This window comes from Mytilus trossulus, chromosome 14 (genome assembly GCF_036588685.1).
Source record: "Mytilus trossulus isolate FHL-02 chromosome 14, PNRI_Mtr1.1.1.hap1, whole genome shotgun sequence".
Classification (NCBI taxonomy): Eukaryota; Metazoa; Mollusca; class Bivalvia; order Mytilida; family Mytilidae; genus Mytilus; species Mytilus trossulus.
The window spans coordinates 8,276,230-8,299,635 of NC_086386.1; the positions used below are offsets into that span (position 1 = coordinate 8,276,230).

General features: G+C 35.2%; 1 protein-coding gene across 1 annotated transcript; it reads right to left on the bottom strand.

Moving 5' to 3' along the window:
* Positions 1 to 7,431: 7,431 nt before the first annotated feature.
* On the bottom strand, positions 7,432 to 13,721 carry LOC134697450 (uncharacterized). Its single transcript, XM_063559727.1, has 3 exons — positions 13,436 to 13,721; positions 10,750 to 10,821; positions 7,432 to 7,799 (listed from the first exon to the last, which is right to left on the bottom strand). Exons 1-3 carry the CDS (start codon positions 13,719 to 13,721, stop codon positions 7,432 to 7,434), a joined length of 726 nt encoding a protein of 241 aa, XP_063415797.1.
* Positions 13,722 to 23,406: the final 9,685 nt, after the last annotated feature.

Below are 23,406 nucleotides of genomic sequence, written 5' to 3' on the forward strand. Positions count from 1 at the left end.
AGGAAGTGTATCCAAATTCCTTTTAGTCACGTTTGTATCTACCTATTGACTAAATGTCTGTCAAATATTAGAAAGATTGAGAGATCAGGGGGCTCTCACCATTACCCTGTGCCCTTTGTCCTAAGATTTTGACATTTTTCGACTGAAAAGTGACAATCTTAGCCCTCCGTAGATATAGAAGATGACGTTATTCTGGTAAATCCATCTAATACAACCTTTATATATACAGAGTCAATGATTTGGTTGAATTTTATGGACATTGAACGACCCGGGGGGTCTCAACCTCATTTAAGCGGTCTCGGGTAGGTTTTCGCTATATATTTTGAATATCCAACTGGCACTTTGGGCGCTCCGTAAACATAGAAGACAGGAAGTGTACCCAAATTCCTTTTAGTCACGTTTGTATCTACCTATTGACTAAATGTCTGTCAAATATTAGAAAGATTGAGAGATCAGGGGGCTCTCACCATCACCCTGTCCCCTTTGTCCTAAGATTTTGACATTTTTTGACTGAAAAGTGACAATCTTAGCCCTCCGTAGATATAGAAGATGACGTTATTCTGGTAAATCCATCTAATTCAACCTTTATATATACAAAGTCAATGATTTGGTTGAATTTTATGGACATTGAACGACCCGGGGGGTCTCAACCTCATTTAAGCGGTCTCGGGTAGGTTTTCGCTATATATTTTGAATATCCAACTGGCACTTTGGGCGCTCCGTAAACATAGAAGACAGGAAGTGTACCCAAATTCCTTTTAGTCACGTTTGTATCTACCTATTGACTAAATGTCTGTCAAATATTAGAAAGATTGAGAGGTCAGGGGGCTCTCACCATTACCCTGTGCCCTTTGTCCTAAGATTTTGACATTTTTCGACTGAAAAGTGACAATCTTAGCCCTCCGTAGATATAGAAGATGACGTTATTCTGGTAAATCCATCTAATACAACCTTTATATATACAGAGTCAATGATTTGGTTGAATTTTATGGACATTGAACGACCCGGGGGGTCTCAACCTCATTTAAGCGGTCTCGGGTAGGTTTTCGCTATATATTTTGAATATCCAACTGGCACTTTGGGCGCTCCGTAAACATAGAAGACAGGAAGTGTATCCAAATTCCTTTTAGTCACGTTTGTATCTACCTATTGACTAAATGTCTGTCAAATATTAGAAAGATTGAGAGATCAGGGGGCTCTCACCATTACCCTGTGCCCTTTGTCCTAAGATTTTGACATTTTTCGACTGAAAAGTGACAATCTTAGCCCTCCGTAGATATAGAAGATGACGTTATTCTGGTAAATCCATCTAATACAACCTTTATATATACAGAGTCAATGATTTGGTTGAATTTTATGGACATTGAACGACCCGGGGGGTCTCAACCTCATTTAAGCGGTCTCGGGTAGGTTTTCGCTATATATTTTGAATATCCAACTGGCACTTTGGGCGCTCCGTAAACATAGAAGACAGGAAGTGTACCCAAATTCCTTTTAGTCACGTTTGTATCTACCTATTGACTAAATGTCTGTCAAATATTAGAAAGATTGAGAGATCAGGGGGCTCTCACCATCACCCTGTCCCCTTTGTCCTAAGATTTTGACATTTTTTGACTGAAAAGTGACAATCTTAGCCCTCCGTAGATATAGAAGATGACGTTATTCTGGTAAATCCATCTAATTCAACCTTTATATATACAAAGTCAATGATTTGGTTGAATTTTATGGACATTGAACGACCCGGGGGGTCTCAACCTCATTTAAGCGGTCTCGGGTAGGTTTTCGCTATATATTTTGAATATCCAACTGGCACTTTGGGCGCTCCGTAAACATAGAAGACAGGAAGTGTACCCAAATTCCTTTTAGTCACGTTTGTATCTACCTATTGACTAAATGTCTGTCAAATATTAGAAAGATTGAGAGGTCAGGGGGCTCTCACCATTACCCTGTGCCCTTTGTCCTAAGATTTTGACATTTTTCGACTGAAAAGTGACAATCTTAGCCCTCCGTAGATATAGAAGATGACGTTATTCTGGTAAATCCATCTAATACAACCTTTATATATACAGAGTCAATGATTTGGTTGAATTTTATGGACATTGAACGACCCGGGGGGTCTCAACCTCATTTAAGCGGTCTCGGGTAGGTTTTCGCTATATATTTTGAATATCCAACTGGCACTTTGGGCGCTCCGTAAACATAGAAGACAGGAAGTGTATCCAAATTCCTTTTAGTCACGTTTGTATCTACCTATTGACTAAATGTCTGTCAAATATTAGAAAGATTGAGAGATCAGGGGGCTCTCACCATTACCCTGTGCCCTTTGTCCTAAGATTTTGACATTTTTCGACTGAAAAGTGACAATCTTAGCCCTCCGTAGATATAGAAGATGACGTTATTCTGGTAAATCCATCTAATACAACCTTTATATATACAGAGTCAATGATTTGGTTGAATTTTATGGACATTGAACGACCCGGGGGGTCTCAACCTCATTTAAGCGGTCTCGGGTAGGTTTTCGCTATATATTTTGAATATCCAACTGGCACTTTGGGCGCTCCGTAAACATAGAAGACAGGAAGTGTACCCAAATTCCTTTTAGTCACGTTTGTATCTACCTATTGACTAAATGTCTGTCAAATATTAGAAAGATTGAGAGATCAGGGGGCTCTCACCATCACCCTGTCCCCTTTGTCCTAAGATTTTGACATTTTTTGACTGAAAAGTGACAATCTTAGCCCTCCGTAGATATAGAAGATGACGTTATTCTGGTAAATCCATCTAATTCAACCTTTATATATACAAAGTCAATGATTTGGTTGAATTTTATGGACATTGAACGACCCGGGGGGTCTCAACCTCATTTAAGCGGTCTCGGGTAGGTTTTCGCTATATATTTTGAATATCCAACTGGCACTTTGGGCGCTCCGTAAACATAGAAGACAGGAAGTGTACCCAAATTCCTTTTAGTCACGTTTGTATCTACCTATTGACTAAATGTCTGTCAAATATTAGAAAGATTGAGAGGTCAGGGGGCTCTCACCATTACCCTGTGCCCTTTGTCCTAAGATTTTGACATTTTTCGACTGAAAAGTGACAATCTTAGCCCTCCGTAGATATAGAAGATGACGTTATTCTGGTAAATCCATCTAATACAACCTTTATATATACAGAGTCAATGATTTGGTTGAATTTTATGGACATTGAACGACCCGGGGGGTCTCAACCTCATTTAAGCGGTCTCGGGTAGGTTTTCGCTATATATTTTGAATATCCAACTGGCACTTTGGGCGCTCCGTAAACATAGAAGACAGGAAGTGTATCCAAATTCCTTTTAGTCACGTTTGTATCTACCTATTGACTAAATGTCTGTCAAATATTAGAAAGATTGAGAGATCAGGGGGCTCTCACCATTACCCTGTGCCCTTTGTCCTAAGATTTTGACATTTTTCGACTGAAAAGTGACAATCTTAGCCCTCCGTAGATATAGAAGATGACGTTATTCTGGTAAATCCATCTAATACAACCTTTATATATACAGAGTCAATGATTTGGTTGAATTTTATGGACATTGAACGACCCGGGGGGTCTCAACCTCATTTAAGCGGTCTCGGGTAGGTTTTCGCTATATATTTTGAATATCCAACTGGCACTTTGGGCGCTCCGTAAACATAGAAGACAGGAAGTGTACCCAAATTCCTTTTAGTCACGTTTGTATCTACCTATTGACTAAATGTCTGTCAAATATTAGAAAGATTGAGAGATCAGGGGGCTCTCACCATCACCCTGTCCCCTTTGTCCTAAGATTTTGACATTTTTTGACTGAAAAGTGACAATCTTAGCCCTCCGTAGATATAGAAGATGACGTTATTCTGGTAAATCCATCTAATTCAACCTTTATATATACAAAGTCAATGATTTGGTTGAATTTTATGGACATTGAACGACCCGGGGGGTCTCAACCTCATTTAAGCGGTCTCGGGTAGGTTTTCGCTATATATTTTGAATATCCAACTGGCACTTTGGGCGCTCCGTAAACATAGAAGACAGGAAGTGTACCCAAATTCCTTTTAGTCACGTTTGTATCTACCTATTGACTAAATGTCTGTCAAATATTAGAAAGATTGAGAGGTCAGGGGGCTCTCACCATTACCCTGTGCCCTTTGTCCTAAGATTTTGACATTTTTCGACTGAAAAGTGACAATCTTAGCCCTCCGTAGATATAGAAGATGACGTTATTCTGGTAAATCCATCTAATACAACCTTTATATATACAGAGTCAATGATTTGGTTGAATTTTATGGACATTGAACGACCCGGGGGGTCTCAACCTCATTTAAGCGGTCTCGGGTAGGTTTTCGCTATATATTTTGAATATCCAACTGGCACTTTGGGCGCTCCGTAAACATAGAAGACAGGAAGTGTATCCAAATTCCTTTTAGTCACGTTTGTATCTACCTATTGACTAAATGTCTGTCAAATATTAGAAAGATTGAGAGATCAGGGGGCTCTCACCATTACCCTGTGCCCTTTGTCCTAAGATTTTGACATTTTTCGAATGATTTGTTTTGTTTTTTTGGCTTTCCATATATATTTCTATTTATAGTTATAAATATTTCTAGAGTTATGTTTTTTTTCTTTTTGTCTTAAGAAATATTATACACAAAAGTACATCTTTGAAGTCGTTTATTGACAAAACTCTATATTGCATAAAGACAAATATGCAACATGGAAAAGGGTTTATATTCGAGGACAACGAGAAATTACGACGAGAAATTACGACAGCTTGAAAAGGTCATTTAACGATTTCCCACGTATCTTATCAGTCTTTTTTATAAATATGAAAATCATGCTTTTTATGTTATCAAGTATTTAATTATCTTGTAATTTTTTCACTAAATTTTGAATATCAAACTGGCTGCTAGCAGCCGATTGGATATTGAATATCGAATAACGAATAACGAACCGGCTGCTAACTTCACATACATTTTTATATCATACATTTTTTATTTTTACTCACATATGAACATTTACAAGTTGTTGATGCCTCGCAGATTATTTTGGGGATTTTATGAATTTAAAATGGATCGAGTCTCGAAGTTGTCTTATGAGTTTGTGAATTTGTTTTAGTCTAAGCTGGGACTGCTGCGCCACTTTTCTTTCATTCATAGATAAAGGAAGATGTGGTGTGAGTGCCAATGAGACAACTCTCCATCCAAATGTATACATATTTCCCAATACAAGCACGATATTAAAACATTATTATTAATAATATATGGATATGCTTATTCTTCTTAGGAGTATTGCATCTCCTCAGTTTGTTCTTAATACATATATAAACACACCTCATTAAGCATAACTATCTGTTTGACCTTCTACAATGACTTTATGTTTCCGATCCAATTGTTTTATAAGATGTATGTTGTAATGACCCATTTGTTGGTATGTGCCTCAATTACATTTCAAGATGTAGTTAAAAATAAAATGGCATTAATCCGTGACTAATTGTACGAGTACTTACCTTCGATCTTTGTATCACAGTGATTATATATGTTATGTGTACTTTTATTTTTATGTTGATGCAAAACTTAACCATTTAAATTGGATGTCAATGTCATATGACTTAGTGCACTGACTTAGAAAAAGTCAATTAGTTCATATATAATATAAAAATGTATCATTCCTTGTGTCAAACATTATCTCAAATGTTAAACGTTGCCTTTTTTAACAAATCATCGGAGAGGCAATTACATTGGACCGCATACGTATCTTTTAGAAATCCAGTGCTAATCCCAGTCTCAGATCCCGGCAGTACTTATTTTCTGGCATTGAGCAGCGAATATAATGTAACAATCAGTGCCTGGAAAAGAAACCGCTTACTTTTCAGAAAACCAGTGCTCATCTCCGGACTATGTATTTTCATTGAGCAGCATGTTATAAGTAACAGTAGATAAGAAACGTCTAACCCGTAAAAACCAGAGCTAATCTCGGTACTTATATTGAGCAGCATGTAAATAACAGTTGATAAGGAACGGCTAACCCTTCAGAAAACCAGAGTCAATCTTCGTACGTGTGTACTTGCACTTGATTTTCAGTAAATCACAGCAGTTCTGTTACATTGAACATCATATAGGTAACCGTATACAATTAACTGTTAAACTGTCAGAAAACCATAGTTAATCTCCAGTTTGTTGTAGGGGTCCTGTTGTTCGACGTCAATTACGTTGTTATTCTGTGTATATTGTTTTTTCCCGTTTGAATGGTTTTACACTAGATATTTTTGGGGGCCCTTTATAGCTTGCTGTTCGGTGTGAGCTAAGGCTCCGTGTTAAAGGCCGTATCTTGACCTATAATGTTTTACTTTTATAAATTGTTAGATGGAGTGATGTCTCATTGGCATCCATACCACATCATCTTATATCTATATACGATCATGTTCACTCCTGTACCTTTTACTTGTTTACCAAGGAATTGTCTTTGCCTCATTGACTTATGATTGTTATTGTCCATTACGTATACTCATATATGACAATAGTTTCAGTTTTGTTGATCTTGTATTGCTTATAATTTTTCCTGTTTATAGTTTCTCGCGACCACCTTTTAATAGTTTAAAACAAGAATGTGTCTAAAGTACACGGATGCCCCACTGCACTATTACTTTCTATGTTCAGTGAACCGTAGAATTTGAGTAAAAAGTCTAATTTGGCTTTAAAATTAGAAAGATCATATCATATGTTTACTAAGTTTCAAGTTTGTTGGACTTCAGCTTCATCAAAAACTACTCTGACCAAACACTTTAACCTGAAGCGGGACAGACGAACGGACGAACGAACGAACGAACACACGGTACGACGGACGGACGAACGAACGAACGAACGAACAAACGAACGAACGGACGGACGGACGGAAGCACAGACCACAAAACATAATAATATCTTAGCTGGGGCATAAACACATCTTTCAAGAGCAAGAACACCAATATGGAGTCGTCTGACATGTTTACTTATTTATATATCTTGTCTTACAAATCATTTTTTGTTGTTTTTAAGTTTCTCTGTATCTTTATGTTTTTCGAAGATAATAGGCATAAATGTTTTACAAATGGAGACACAATACATCATTAAAGGGCAATGACTCCTATATTGAAAATGTGGTGTAAATAGATTGTAGGTCTATACTAGATCTAAATATTTTGACAAATTCTACTCTGTCGGTTTGTCTCTATTCATTACAATTTTCAAAATGAAAGACAAAACTCCTTTTTTGGTAAAACCAAACTTGTATTTTTTATTTTTATTTTAATTATAATAAATGTCTCTAAATTACCATTATTTAGAACAGAAAACACACGTCAGTGGATAATTATTTTTATATGGTGGACATTGAAGTGAGCCACACTTTGCCAATACAGCTGTAAATAGCTTCCCATTACTAAAAAAATGTATGAGTTCCACTTCCAGTAAGGTATTCTGGGTGGATATCTGCGCATACATAGGAACCGGAAGCCACATAGTTATGGTTACTTCCGGATAGATAACCGTAATATTCTCTTTTCCAACCGGGATGACATCGAGTTTTACCAGGTATCATCAAAACACTAGATGCAAGTCTCGTCCGACAAACGGCACACGGGACGTCTAGTCCATCGCCATTTTGAATAAAGAAGTTATCATCATATTCTCCTCCATACATACGACCTGCATCGTTACCCGTAGTCCTCTCAAAATCAGGATCAAGAGGGAGGCATACTGGCTCCGGAGCAGCGGTTCTGTCGTTATACATTCCTCCGCCAACAAATCCTTCAAAAAGTTATAAAAAGCATAAATTAAATCTTCTATACTTCAGTGACGTAGGATAGCGTAAGTTTTGAAGGCTTATATCTCTTTATGATAATGGTAAGAAAAAGCAGCAATGAAACTGACTTAAATTCATTTACAAATGGTTGTTTATAATGTATCATTTAGTATAACAAAGCCAAGTAAACATGAATCCGATGATCATAGAAGGATTAGTCCATACAAGGCCGTAACTATAGACATCTTATTTTAGTGAGGCAAAATGATTGTGGCGAAATTCTTTTTGGAGGATATGAAATGAATAGTGCAAAATCCTGCATTCTAGGCATCTTTAGAGAGTTTGATAATTTTTTGAATTTGGACATTTTTTATATACATTTTTCATATTTTAAGACTTTAAAACAACTTAATGAAATATATGTAAGATAAACATCCAAACATGACATGATTTGGGTCTGCTGCCGGATATAGAACAGACATCGATTCAGTAGAGTTTGCCAATTATTTCTATGGCCGGTTCAGTCAAATCGTTTCAGAATCATAATTTGGTCTGCTGATATCGTTATCGAGATGAACATGGACCATGGCAAGACCGTACAATCTCTCGCCACTCATGCATGCTCTTTTTTTAAGTTTTCAGTCGTTTCAGGGCAGTCTGTGTTCCTAAAGGTAGCACATTGTCATCAACACAATGATCAATGTCTTCTTCCAATTCTTTCTCCATCAGAAATTCGGTAGCAGCATCGGTAGTAACAGTTTTGTTGCAAAAGGGAATTAACACAATTATACAGTCGCAGTTACAAAATATTAAACTCGCTTTTATGCTGACAAAGAGTATATAATGAGATAAGATACATTTATATGATTCTATCTATAGAGTAAGTATATATGATATGGGTACAGGGAAATTGGAATGGAGTTTTTCACGTTTACATGTAGGTCCGTAATTTCAAATTATTTCTGGAAATAGTTGGTGGTATTTTTGTTCCAGAATCAATAAATTTAGGGGTTAGGGGTTGGGGGTGTCTGATTCCGAAACTCCGAATATAAAGAAACAAAATTCCGTAGTCACGAATAAGTACAGACAAAATCCTGTCTAAAGGTTCTACCATTCCTCAATAATATCAAAATTTTAAGGTTAAAGAAACATGGATTAAAAACTAATCCATAAAATTGAGAATGGAAATGGGGAATGTGTCAAAGAGACAACAACCCGACCAAATAAAAAAAACAACAGCAGAAGGTCACCAACAGGTCTTCAATGTAGCGAGAAATTCCCGCACCCAGAGGCGTCCTTCAGCTGGCCCCTAAACAAATATATACTAGTTCAGTGATAATGAACGCCATACTAATTTCCAAATTGTACACAAGAAACTAAAATTAAAATAATACAAGACTAACAAAGGCCAGAGGCTCCTGACTTGGGACAGGCGCAAAAATGCAGCGGGCTTAAACATGTATGTTTCATGTTATTTATATTCTATTTATATGTAAAGAGAAAGATTACAGTTCGTGAAATGAATACGCAGACAGGACTGCCCCCTTCTAAAGACCAGTACTTGATTTTTCAGTCTATTTATCGGTTTTGGATCCAATGAAGTTATATGCAATACTCAGACTCACAAAAAAAAAATAGTTTACTAGAATTATTCCTTCTTTACCTTTAGTTTCGCTTTTCTTTTTTCTGCAAGAGCCTGTTTTAACTAGAGATCCATGATTTATCGTTACTGTTTTAATGTAATTGAGAAACATTACCCGTTGAGATACTGAGTTATATCCAGGACAAATAGTTTAAAAGCAATGATGACAAGTTATAAAAATTAAGGTTGAGACAGAACAACAAATGACTATTATATTTATATATATGCATAAAAAAAATAATCAGTGTCGAAATTTTAGTGAGGCAAATGCCTTACTTGCCTCAAGGGTAGTTACTGCTTTGCCATAACTTATTCTGTGTTTAAATTATATTACTGGATATCTTAATACCCAATTGATAGTTTTTGCTTGTTATTTCTGCAGGGTAAAAGATTTCATGAATAGTCTGGCAAAAACAAAAGCAAAGTGCCGTCACTGATGTAGGGCTGTGAGGGACTGATTGGGGAGGTGTGATTCAATTGTATAGGTATAGAACCACCAATGTGGGCTCGGTCGGGAAAAAACACACAGAAAGTATTACATATGTAAAAGAAATAGTTTCTACGCATAGCTGTTTTCTTGCCAATAGGTGAAATATTTGGGTAGTTTGTGTATCAAATAAAAGTTAGGACACTTTGGATCACTGTAGAACCCTTGACGTTGTTGAAGGATTCTTTTGAAAAGACACATGCATAAACTATTATAATAGGAGGGCACATTTGCCCTGATGGTCAGATTAGAAGTACCTGTTTTTTGTAGTTTTTTTCTAGTCTCCAAAGAGTCTGCATTGCTCATTTAATATTCATTTACCTGCATGTCTCTATGATATTTCTAAAGGTTTAGAAAGGGTGTATTCTTAGTTTTGGCGGGAACATATATATAAATATATATGAATATTTTTGGTGGATAAAAATATGACTCTAAATAGAACATAAATGGCAATGAAGGGCATGATTTACGCTGAAACCGGTGCTATCATATCGACAGCATTTTCAAAGTGAGACTGGAAAAGGCAGATAGAAAAAGGGATTTAGATACCTAAGAAACGTCAATTCTTTACTCACACCGCATATAACCGTAAATGAAAGAAATTGAAGAAAATGTAAAGCAAGTTACTTTATATACATACAGATATATCATTGATCAAATGAAAAGTGCCTTGGTTTTGTTTCAATAGCAATGTACTTAAAGTTTTGAATAACTCTTTAGATGATATGTTTTATTCTGCTCATTATTTTTTGGTTAGAACTATATCTGCCTCTGTGGAATCTTATTAAGCATTTAATTGTATTTGAAAATTTGTCTGCCTATATACCTGAGTAAACTAATTCTGTATTGTTACTTGGACATGAGGCATTGGCCCATCGTACGTATGTTGTACCATGTGCTGCAAATATTTACGTATAATGTATCATGTCTTGCAACATATTTTACAGACACAATAACGAAATTACAAATATAAATATATATATTTTATTTATTTGGTCCACAATAATATCCCCCATTCGAAATTGCAATGTTAAATCATAAAGCTGCTAATAATATTATTATTGTTTGACGTAAATTTTACATTGAGGTTCTGAAAAAGGAAATCACCAATTCACCAACATTCCAACTGACTCCATTTTCAGAAAACGAAATCTGTAACAAACATAAACTTTTAGCCACTGCTTTACAAGCAGAGCCAAATACAATGAAAGTCCCAACTATGTATTGGCTTCCGAAGCTACACAAAACCACTTACAAATATATATTTATTTCGTCTTCAAGCCATTGTTCAACTACTAAATTGTCTATTCTTCTTACCGGCACACTTGGTACAATTAAAAACCTGTAATAAATTGTTCAAATAAGGCCCTCGAAAATAGTGGAATAAATTACTTTTGGACTGTCAAGAACTCGTTGGAAGTACTTGATAAATTGCATGCTTATAATGGTGATTTTGAATCTGTTCAAAGTTTTGATTTTTCTACCCTGTATACCACATTACCTCACATTCTCATTACGAAAAAATTCACACAGCTAATTAAATGGGCATTCAAAAAATCAGAATGTGAATATATATGTTCAAACTCTTTTAGGTCATTTTTTAGTAGCAATAAACAAAAAAACTATGTTAATTGGACATGCTTTGATACTATATATGCTTTTGAATTTTTACTAGATAACATTTTTGTTCGCTTTGGGGATTCCGTATATCGCCAGATTATCGAAATTCGAATGGGGACTAACTGTGCGCCACTTATTGCGGACCTGTTTTTGTATTGTTATGAGTTACAATTTATGACAAAAATAAGCAAAGACCCATCGAAACAAAATCTGATAAACAAATTTAATAATACTTTTAGATATTTGGATGATATTTTGGCTCTCAGTGATGACGACTTCAGTATGTATATTAATGAAATTTATACTGTTGAACTTACTTTAAATAAAGCTAATACTAACAATGACCACTGCCCTTTTCTCAATCTTGATATCTATATCACTAACGGAAAGCTGAATACTAAAATTTATGATAAAAGGGATGCTTTTCATTTCCTATCGTTAATTATCCGTTTTTAGATGGTGACATTCCCTTGTCACCATCTTACGGTGTTTATATATGTCAACTTGTACGATTCGCTCGTGTATGTAACAATGTTTTTGATTTTAATGAGAGAAATTTATGTATTACTGAAAAATTATTACACCAGGGTTTTCGATATCACAAACTAGTCAAAACATTTACTAAATTTTATCATCGGTATAAAGACATCATTCTTAAATATAGCTCAACATGCAGACTTCTAATACGTTCAGGTATTTCACATCCAATTTTTTGTCAAGTCATTAAAGATTGCATATTTTGGCGTTAATATTGAGTCACTGATAAGGTCTTTGCATCGGAACTAAACACATTTATTCTGAAAACAGTTGTTGGCATGACACGGGTTATGTTCTTCTCATATATGGTATGATGGTATGATACTAAACCCCTAACGGGAAGGATTGTGCCTGATGTGCATATGATGAAATCATAATCTTTCAGTCAGTTTAATTGAAGTCTGGAGCTGGCATATATGTCAGCTAACTGTTAGTAGTCTGTTGTTATTTATGTATTATTGTCATTTTGTTTATTTTATTTAGTTACATCTTCTGACATCAGACTCGGACTTCTCTTGAACTGAATTTTAATGTCATATTGTTGTGCGTTTACTTTTCTACATTGGTTAGAGGTATAGGGGGAGGGTTGAGATCTCACAAACATGTTTAACCCCGCCGTATTTTTGCGCCTGTCCCAAGTCAGGAGCCTCTGGCCTTTGTTAGTCTTGTATTATTTTAATTTTAGTTTCTTGTGTACAATTTGGAAATTAGTATGGCGTTCATTATCACTGGACTAGTATATATTTGTTTAGGGGCCAGCTGAAGGACGCCTCCGGGTGCGGTAATTTCTCGCTACATTGAAGACCTGTTGGTGACCTTCTGCTGTTGTTTTTTATTTGGTCGGGTTGTTTTCCATTTGACATATTCCCCATTTACATTCTCAATTTTATTTATTGAATCTCAAATTACGTTTAAATGTAAGACTAATACAAATTAAATTTTGAATACTGAATTTCATTAAGGTCACTCGCAGACTGTAATAAAGCCACGCGTGTATAATGATCTCTGCTATGGTAACATCGACTCAAGGATTGTGATAATCGAAATACCCGTATTCATGGGGTTCGGGGGTTCGAAAGACCCCCATTTTTTTTTTAATCAAATAACCACTTTTTAAATTCAACATTCTGTTTGAATTGTGACTAGTAAAGTTGATTTTGCGAGTCCAAATACCCCCACCGCTCCCTTTTGGAAATTCCTGGCTACGGGCCTAGCTGATCCCATCTTAAAATTTTGACTGTCTCTCGATCTTCAATACTCACTCAGACTCTTGACGACGGAAATGTTCTGATTGAGTATAAAATGTACATCATTTTAAGGCGATATAGACCCGCTCAATAAAACAAAAAACTTACATTCAGTACTAGACAATGTCGATAAAGTCTTCAGCTGTAACGACAGTTTCTGGACTTCTGAACTTAGTTGTTGGACAGTGGTTGTATGAAGTTGATTTTCAAGCGTCAGATGCTGGTTTTCTGTCAGTAAATGGTGTAATGATGTTTTCTGGTTGAGTATCTCTGATTCTAAGCGACTAAACCGATCTTCTAATGCCGATTGATCTGTATTAATCAAAAGTCGCCTTGACTGCTTGCAATCACTGACACAAACAAATAAATACAATGTTACAAGAACTATATACATTACGTAGCAAGTTATTGTAAACTTTTGTAGTATGCACTATTCTGTTGTCTTTTATCTATTATGAATCAGTCATAAACTTGGTCGGCCAGATAAGGCTGTTCATGCTAGTTAGATAATGAGTCGGGCATATACATTTGTACATGTATATAAATTTTAAAAGTTTTAAAACACATCAGTCGTGATACTAAAGTCAAGTATTGTCTCCACAACTTGCAAGGAATTATGCATAATTTACCGTTTATACCGCAACATCTGCGATATATAAATCATATTTTTTGATTTTTGTAAATTAACTATCAATGTTAGTCATTTAGAAAATAAACGCCAAAGACTATTCTGTTTATTTTAAATAAATCGGCAAGGGTTTCCAATGATAATTTTTCAAGATGTAAAATTATAGTAAAACAAGAATGTGTCCAAAGGACACGGATGCCTCATACTTGCAATATCATTTTTCATGTTCAGTGGACCGTGAAATTGGGTTAAAAAATCTAATTTTGCATTAAAATTCGAAAGATCATATCATAGGGAACATGATTGTGTACTAAGTTTCAAGTTGATTGGACTTCACCTTCATCAAAAACTATCTTGACCAAAAACTTTAACCTGAAACTGGCACTTCCACTTTTTATGTTTAGTGGACCGTGAGTTGGGGGTTGAAAGTCTAATTTGGCTTTAACATTAGAAAGATCATATCATAAGGAACATGTGTACTAACTTTCAAGTTGATTGGACTGCAGCTTCATCAAAAACTACCTTTGACCAAAAACTTTAACCAGAAGCGGGACAGACGAACGAACAAACGGACGGATGAACGGACAAAGGAATGGACGGACGAACCGATGCACAGACCAGAAAACGTAATTCCCCTCTACTATGGTAGGTGGGGCATAAACATGCACTCAAGCCAAGTTTTTTTTAACGGATGTAGAATTTTTCTAACCACAGATGTATTTGCAAGATATATTGAAAACTTTAAAAACCATGCAAGGACAAGTTTATAATTTCCGGTGAATTATTCCAGTCTAGCTTACATCTAGCCAACAATTGTTATGCCCTGGTAATTTATCATGTTTGCCTGAGCACGTATTACGATTACCAAAAAAATGTTTTTCAAGGCTTTATTCTTAATTTCATTTTAAGTTTGTAATGTGACTGAATTTTGACCAAAACATCAATGTAGAAAAGGGTTTCTCTGACCATGGTACATAGTCAATAAATGTTTGGCAAATACTTTGTGCATGGTGTTAATATATACGGAACAGTATGGTTTTTATTTTTTCCTCGATTTTGCAGTGTCTGTCCAATCCTTTTTCTTTGATCTCGGTACATATAAATCAACATCTAGAACATTCTTTCTAGCTCAAACGGGTGTTTCAATGTCGATAAAAAAACGAAATGTATAAATGTATATATCAAAAACTCTTCTGCTCTGCATCGAAAAAGTTAACAGTTTACAGAATTTTAAATAAACCAGCTGAAGATGAAATAACAACAACCTTCTTTTTCTCCTTCCTCAGAGTACAGAACATTTGACGTGATGATTGATTTCACCAGATCAGTTACATAACCAGCCTGTTTGATATGTCTGTCAGGACCACTAGTGAGATATAATACTTTATGTATGGTAATTTATTTGAAACTGATGCTTAACAATTACTTAATTATGTCAAGATTGTTATTAAATGTACTTTTATTTTCTTAAGGGACTCGTGTGTGGTTTTTTTTGTTTTAAGAAAAGGTCTGTCACCATGCCTGTGATTGCTGCTGTCAGTGTGACAGTGTAATGTTGACTTAAAAAGTGAGTCCACGAATCGGCTATCTTTAAATCTATGAAGCATTGACTAAGCATTAGATGTGCAATAAACTAACCCCTACCCCCCATAACTGTTCATTTTTAAGTGAAATACGAAAATTCAAATGAAGAAAGTTTTTTTTTAATTAATGTTCTCGCTATCTGTCCAAATTTCATAAAATTAACATTAACCTCAGTCTGAATCTAATAACTGATTGATTGATTGTTGGTTGCTTAACGTCCAGTGGCAAATATTTCGTGCATATTCAGCACGAGAACAAGTTAACAATAAATACTATAGGTAGGTTGATACAATAGAGGCCATTAAGAATGATGGTAGGGGAAATTTGGACTGTCACTGGAAAATGAGGGAATATTGGATGTAGCCGGAACAGAATTTTTGCCTTTCAACAGGCCACCTACGGACCCCTCAAAGAGTTGTTGCAAGGATTCTTAGCGTGCAAAGAGCATGGCACTCTCTTTACATGAGGCATCGGATTAACGTCCCACTTCTGACCGGACGTGACTGCGAACTTAATACATCCCGCACAGCCAAACGGACGCCCCACTTCGGCAAGCGTTTTACTGCCGGTCGGGAGAAGACCAAGTGACCATATGTCTATACCCCAGTCACCCTTGGGGTGGAATCTAATAACTGTAAACAAAACTCAGTTGCAGAAAAATCTAAATAAATATTTTCAAAATTTTACTCTGGATACTGGGTTTTTGGTTACATAAAGGCGTGTGTCCAATTTACATAAAATTCCATGTAAGTTAGATGGTAGCTGATGTCTATAATAGAAAAAAAAGCAAAGGTCGCTGTCTTCCTTTCACGACATAAATGTCGCAGGTTCGACGACATAAATGTCGCAGGTTCGACAAAAATACATAAAGAACATCAGAATAAAGAAAAATTTCACCAGCAACATACACGATTCACTTAAAATTATAAACGTAGCGGCGATGTTGCGTTTCATAGCCTTTTTCGTTATACATGTCTGTAGCACTGATGTCAAAATATCTTCAAAACACAAGTCAGAATATTGAAACGTTATACTATGATGCCACTATAAATGTATGACCGATATTGGTAGAATTTTTTATTTTGGTCAGATGTCGAAAATATATTTCACAAAAATCTACTAACACAGGTAAATAAGTTGAATTTGAATCGCAGGTTGAATACTCTGCACTAGTTGTATTATCAATTTATATTGTAAACCTTATAGGTGGTCAGGGGGGGACTGTAGGCACCATGCATATATCAAAATATAAAATATAAGCATGCTATATCATAAACTACGTACGATGACCTAAATCTACAAAGAAAAGAAGTTGTCAAGTTTATTTTTGAGTTTGAATGTCTCTTATTTGTTATCTCTTGTTTCTCTATTTCAGTCATTTTGGTTTGTGATTGAGAGTTTCTCATTGGCAGTGTCATTTTGGTTTATGATTGAGAGTTTCTCATTGGCAGTGTCATTTTGGTTTATGATTGAGAGTTTCTCATTGGCAGTGTCATTTTGGTTTATGATTGAGAGTTTCTCATTGGCAATCGAGTAGCGTCCACCCTGTTATTGTAAGATGTATACTGATTTCTTATCTATGAGATGAGTTGAGATCTTTTCAACTGAATTTTTTTTTATTGTTTCTTATGTTGCACTGGAAAAGTTGCAGGCTCGACAAAAAAAACATAACACTAAGTCTGCTATGTAAAGGGATAAAAGGGATAGTGATCCGGCGGCGGCGGCGTTAGCTAACTTCTTAAAAGCTTTATATTTTAGAAGGCAGAAGACCTGGATGCTTCATACTTCATATATAGATGCCTCATGTTACGAAGTTTCCGTCAGTCACATGTCAAATATCCTTGACCTCATGTTCATGGTTCAGTGACCACTTAAAAAAAAGTTCTATTTGTTTGTAATGTTCAATTGTCTCTTATTATAAGTAAATGGATAACTGTATTTGTATTTTTTATGACCCTTTTATAGGCATTATTGTTTTGATGAAGTCGAGATCCAATCAACTTGAAACTACGTTCGCATGTTCCCTGTCATCTGACCTTGACCTCATTTTCATGGTTCAGTGGTCAAAGTTAAGTTTTTGAGTTTTGGTCTATGTTTCTAATACTTTATGCATTAGGTCAACTATAGTTGGTGTATAGAAATATTTTTTGATCTATATGTCTGTTACACAGGTTTTATTTGACCTCATGTCACGGTCCATTGCTAAGTGTTTTAGTGTTTGTGTTTTGGTCTGGGTTTTTTTTAATTTATAAGCAATACGTCAACTACACTTGTTGTATTGAAGAATTGTTTGCTACACACATGTCTGCCTGGCATGGTTCATCTGACCTTGACCTCATTTTCATGGTTCACTGATCAATGTTTCGTTTTCTTGGTTAATACACCTTATCGCTAATCCCGGCTGACCCTGCCGCTTGAACTTTTGACGTCAACAACAATCACTTTTCCATTGTGGCGTCAGATATTTTGTTTTATGACGTCAACATTTTATGGGAACCTGTGTGAAATCCAGCAATTGCGGATAAATAGCGATAAGGTGTATGTTGAGTTCATGTGACAGTTGTAAATTAAAGCTTTATATTTAGGTCTATCCACATAATATCAATGATTAGTAAAGAGGGCGAGACATTTCAGCGTGTGCAATCTTGTTATTCATTGTCGAAGGACTTACGGTGACCTATAGTTAATTTTTGTCTTTTGTCGAGAGTGGTTTTATTGGCAATCATACCATATCTTCTCACTTATATACAATACAATTTTTGGTAAATGGGTCCCGAGAAACTAAGTAGGTCTGTGCCTAGTATAATAGTGATGAGTATCGGTCTATATACCAAATATTAACATCTGAACAGGTTTTATATTATCATATTATGTCAACAAGCATACAAGATTCAATAAATTGAGACTGTCAATGTGACGTCATGACGGACTGTAGAGTCGAATTTAGAACTGATACAACACTTTCCGCAAAATACTGGTAAAAGGGACATAACTCAGTTTAAATAGATAAAATTTTACAAGTATTTAGAGTTTAATACAATGACATATACTCATATAGTACAAAATAGTGTAAAATCTGCTGGTTGGCTATTCATCACCTTAGTAGTCAAATCTTTGTTAGGGATATGATTTACAAACGCGTTCGTTGATAAATTCCGAAAAAAATAAGATTCCAATTCCCTCCGACTTTTTAACATTTTCATTTAGAGGCTCGCGGTTTATTTACTATACTCGTTTCCCTCATCTCATTAAAATTCTATTGTAATTTAACCAGTCATACTGATTGCAATCGTGGATCATAAGATACAAATTGAAGGGAAAAGTAGCCTATTTATAGCAAATGTGACCATCATTTTGTTTTGTCACTGACGAGTTATCATGTGATGATCATTTCAAACTGGGAGGGTTGAGATCTCACTAACATGTTTAACCCCGCCGCATTTTTGCGCCTGTCCCAAGTCAGGAGCCTCTGGCCTTTGTTAGTCTTGTATTATTTTAATTTTAGTTTCTTGTGTTCAATTTGGAAATTAGTATGGCGTTCATTATCACTGAACTAGTATATATTTGTTTAGGGGCCAGCTGAATGACGCCTCCGAGTGCGGGAATTTCTCGCTACATTGAAGACCTGTTGGTGACCTTCTGCTGTTGTTTTTTTTTTTTCTATAGTCAGGTTGTTGTCTCTTTGACACATTCCCAATTTCCATTGTCAATTTTAGATATCAGAAAAAAAAACGAAAAAAAACCAGCCCAAAATATGGCAGAAAATATCTTTACAGTAGCCATACTATTTCTGAAATATCTTAATCATATTTAACATTGTCCAGAGATTTAAAATGATAGTGAAAAGTTATACATTGTATGGTGATTTCCATGTACACATCACATGTTCCAGGAAAACACCTACATAAGGTGAATTCTGAGGATTAGAAGTGGATATATCCCAACTAACAGGCATTTGTTTCTAGTTACCATGTGAAGGTCGACTATGTAAAAAACTTTATGAGAGTATTGCATGGCAATTCACAGTCCCTTATTATCAGTTGAAATAATTAACTGCGTTTGAACAAAATGCTTTCTTGATCTTTAACTGGTCATTGTGTAAACTATATAACAAATATCAAATCAAAATCTCGAAGCATGTCGAAAAAATGTGAAAAACTGATGTTCTAAATGCAAGGAACATAACTCTGCACGAAATCATCAGACCGACACAAAGTTCGAACATTATCTGCAACTTGTCATACAACTATTTAACAATTAGGGACGACATCAAAAGATCGATGTAGGATAAAAAACTTAAATCAAATAGTTTGGGGGGGGGGGGGGTGTCAACATTGCTGCAAGTTTTGTTAATCTAAAATCGATTTTACCTATATCCCTATTGGTCAATCAATTTTTCCCAAATTAAGTTAAGAGCGGGGGTGTGGGGGTCAGTGAAAAAACTATGTGAATTAAGTTTTTTATCCTTCATTGAACTTTTGATGTTGTCCCTTATTAAATCAATATCCTCCGATCATGACGAATAAAATGAAGAAAAAAAAATATTTGATTGAATTTTAAAGCCCAATGACCATAACTAAAACTTGATCTCTAACTTGCTATGGTGAAACAATATACCAATTTGAAATATCATATCAATATTTTCAAATATTAATAAAATAAATGTGGAATACTGATTTCCCGGGCTGACAGATGGACAGAGGGAGTGTTCACCTAGTCATCTTTGGCTTTGTCGAAAGGGGACCAACTACATATGGACAGTCGACCTCCCAATAGAAAGAAATGAGCGCCCGTGTCCCAACTCGTTCGCAATGCCTATTCAGCGCTCAACACTGTAATTAAATCTTTGAATATTTTTTTATTGGTTATAATATTGATTTTGTTATCAGTAAATTTAAACACTTCTAATTTCTTACACAAGTGTAATTCAAGGACAGTACTGACAGTACCATAATCTGTCGATACCTATAATAGTTTAGCATTATACAAGCCTACAAGGTCGTGTTTAATATTCTCCAACTGTCAATGACTGGTTTGGACTAAATCTATCGTATGTTTTTTGAGTGCTAGATACACGATTTGTTAACTAGTTTTTGGCTTTGAGATAGTTCAGTAACAGTGATATCTCTCAGATTTGTACTTCAATCTTTTTTTTGTTTTTTTTGTGTGTAAAAGTATCTGTCCACGGCTCTGAGGTCCACGGTGTGTTGGTAGATGTATTTCTCTGCTTCGATCTGACGAATTCATCCTTTTCATTATGGATATCATTATGCCCCACCTACGATAGCAGAGGGGCATTATGTCTTCTGGTCTTTTTTCGTCCGTCCCGCTCCAGGTTAAACTTTTTGGTCAAGGTAATTTTTAATGAAATTGAAGTCCAATCAACTTGAAACTTTGTACATATGTTCCCTATGATACCCTACCGTAAAATCACCACTTCAGGTGAGGGATCGTGCCTGATATTCATATTCATCTTTCAATCAGTTAAATTGAGGTCTGGAGCTGGCATGTAAGTTAACTGCTAGTAGTGTGTTGTTATTTATGTATTGTTGTCATTTTATTTATTTTCTTTTGTTACATCTTCTGACATCGGACTTCTTTGAACTGAATTTTAATGTGCGTATTGTTATGCGTTTACTTTTTCTACATTGGCTAAAGGTATAAGGGGAGGGTTGAGATTTCATAAACATGTTTAACCCCGCCACATTATTTATGTGTGTGCATGTCCAAAATCGGGAGCCTGTAATTAGTGATTGTCTTTTGTTTATGTGTTACATATTTGTTTTTCGTTCATTTTTTTTATATATAAATAAGGCTGTTAGTTTTCTCGTTTGAATTGTTTTACATCGTCTTATCGGGCCTTTTATAGCCGACTATACGGTATGGGCTTCGTTCATTTTTGAAGACCGTACGATGACCTATAGTTGTTAATGTCTGTCATTTTGGTCTCTTGTGGACATTTGTTCATTAGCAATCATACCACATCTTCTTTTTAATATTAACCCCGCCACAATTTAGCGCCTGTTCCAAGTCAAGAGCCTCTGGTCTTTGTTAGCCTTGTATGATTTTAAATTTTAGTTTCTTGTGTATAATTCGGAGTTTAGTATATGTCCATTATCACTGTACTTGTTTACATTTTTTGAAGGGGCCAGCTGAAGGACGCGGGAGTTTCTCGCTACATTGAAGACCCATTGGTGGCCTTCAGCTGTTGTCTGCTCTATGGTAACGTTGTTGTCGCTTTGACACATTCCCTATTTCCTTTCTCAATTTTATCACTTATATTTTTATAGCAAAACTTGTAATAATAAGAAACATTTTCAACTTTTAATGAAAGGTATCTTGGGGAGTAGTTTAGCATACACTTGCAGATATTAGTCACTTTGACCTATAATTTGTGACATTATATCTTTCAGAAATAGTGAACTTGGCAAACTTTGTTATTAAAAACATTTTTTATGCCCCTTTTATAGGCATTAAGCCTCGGTCCCAGTTTCACAGTTCATTGAACATAGAAAGTGATAATGGGGCATCCATGTTCTATGGACACATTCATGTTTTCATTGATTTTTAGGGTTTGTTTTATGTTGTACTGTTACACCACTCTGACCACTGTCCAAGGTTATGAGAGTTTTTAGCACTCACAAACATATTAAACCCTGTCCTATAGTCCCATAGTTGTTTCAGGTGTCTTGGTTTTTTGGGTATTAAATGGTTATAATTTGACCATTATTTTTCTTAATTGAATGGTTTCATATTTTTCAGTGTGTAAGCCTAATAGAAACACATTAGGGTATGTGTTTTTGTCATTGTTGAAGGCCATACATTTGCTTACATCCACTTAACTTGAACTTTGGTGAATATTTGTTTCATTGTCAATCATACCACATCTCCTTATTCTTCACCAGTACCAGCTTCTATTTACAAAGTCAAAGAGGGAAAGCAAAGCACAATTAAAACATTTAAAATAGCATTCTGCAAATATTGCCTGGTAATAAATAGTACCCTACCAGTTCAAAATTCATTGGACTTCAACAGAATGATAACTTGAACTTATAAAGATGTCATTGTGTAAAACTATATAATTATTATAATGTCAATATCTAGATATTCAACCTTACCAAAACAATTTGAGTGTCAGAGCAAGTTCAAGGACCATACATTTGTACAATGTAGCTCTGCGCAAAATCATCAGACAAGAACAAGATCTGAACTTGATCAGTAACTTGTCATGCTAAAACTTCAAACTAATTATCCAATCTATTTCTTCTAGCATTACAAATAACATATGGAAATTGATTTATATTTGAGTCAATATCCAAAGTAAAGTTCAAGGACCATAACCCTGCACAGACAAACAAAATTTGAACTTTATCAGTAACTTGTCATATTATTCACCAGCTGTTTCAACAAATTTTTATATCAAATTAATATCTTCAAGCAAAAAGAAAAAAAGTTTGGAAACTAGTTGTTTGACCGATGAACAGATAGACAGATATGCAAACCGAAAGACCTCTTTGAATTGTCAATAGGCGAATTAAACAGATATCTTTATAAAAACATTCACAATATGATAATAATGTATTTTGACTTGTCCTCTAGGCATTACTATATAGCAACCTTTGTTGTTGAAAGTTAAATACTCTGGAAAATTTAAATGGTCAAATTATGAGTATTGTTCTATTCAATTGTTCAAAGTGAAAACAAAATGCATGCATTGTTGTGCTGAGCATTTACCTACTCATATTTAAAAGTAATAGACAAACTGGTAGCCAGGGTCTTAATTTTTTTTTCTTTTGCAAAACTATTATAGCATTGCATATGCTGTTTGAAAATTTCATATTAGAAAGACACAGAAAATGAACCAATA

Excerpts from the sequence above, each read along its gene's own strand:
- LOC134697450 (XM_063559727.1), bottom strand. The coding sequence starts at position 13,721 with ATGTATATAGTTCTTGTAACATTGTATTTATTTGTTTGTGTCAGTGAT. Across the intron at positions 10,822-13,435 it reads GACATTGTCTAGTACTGAAT|CACATGGTACAACATACGTA; the intron begins GTAAGTTTTTTG and ends AAATATTTGCAG. Across the intron at positions 7,800-10,749 it reads TACAGAATTAGTTTACTCAG|GATTTGTTGGCGGAGGAATG; the intron begins GTATATAGGCAG and ends AACTTTTTGAAG.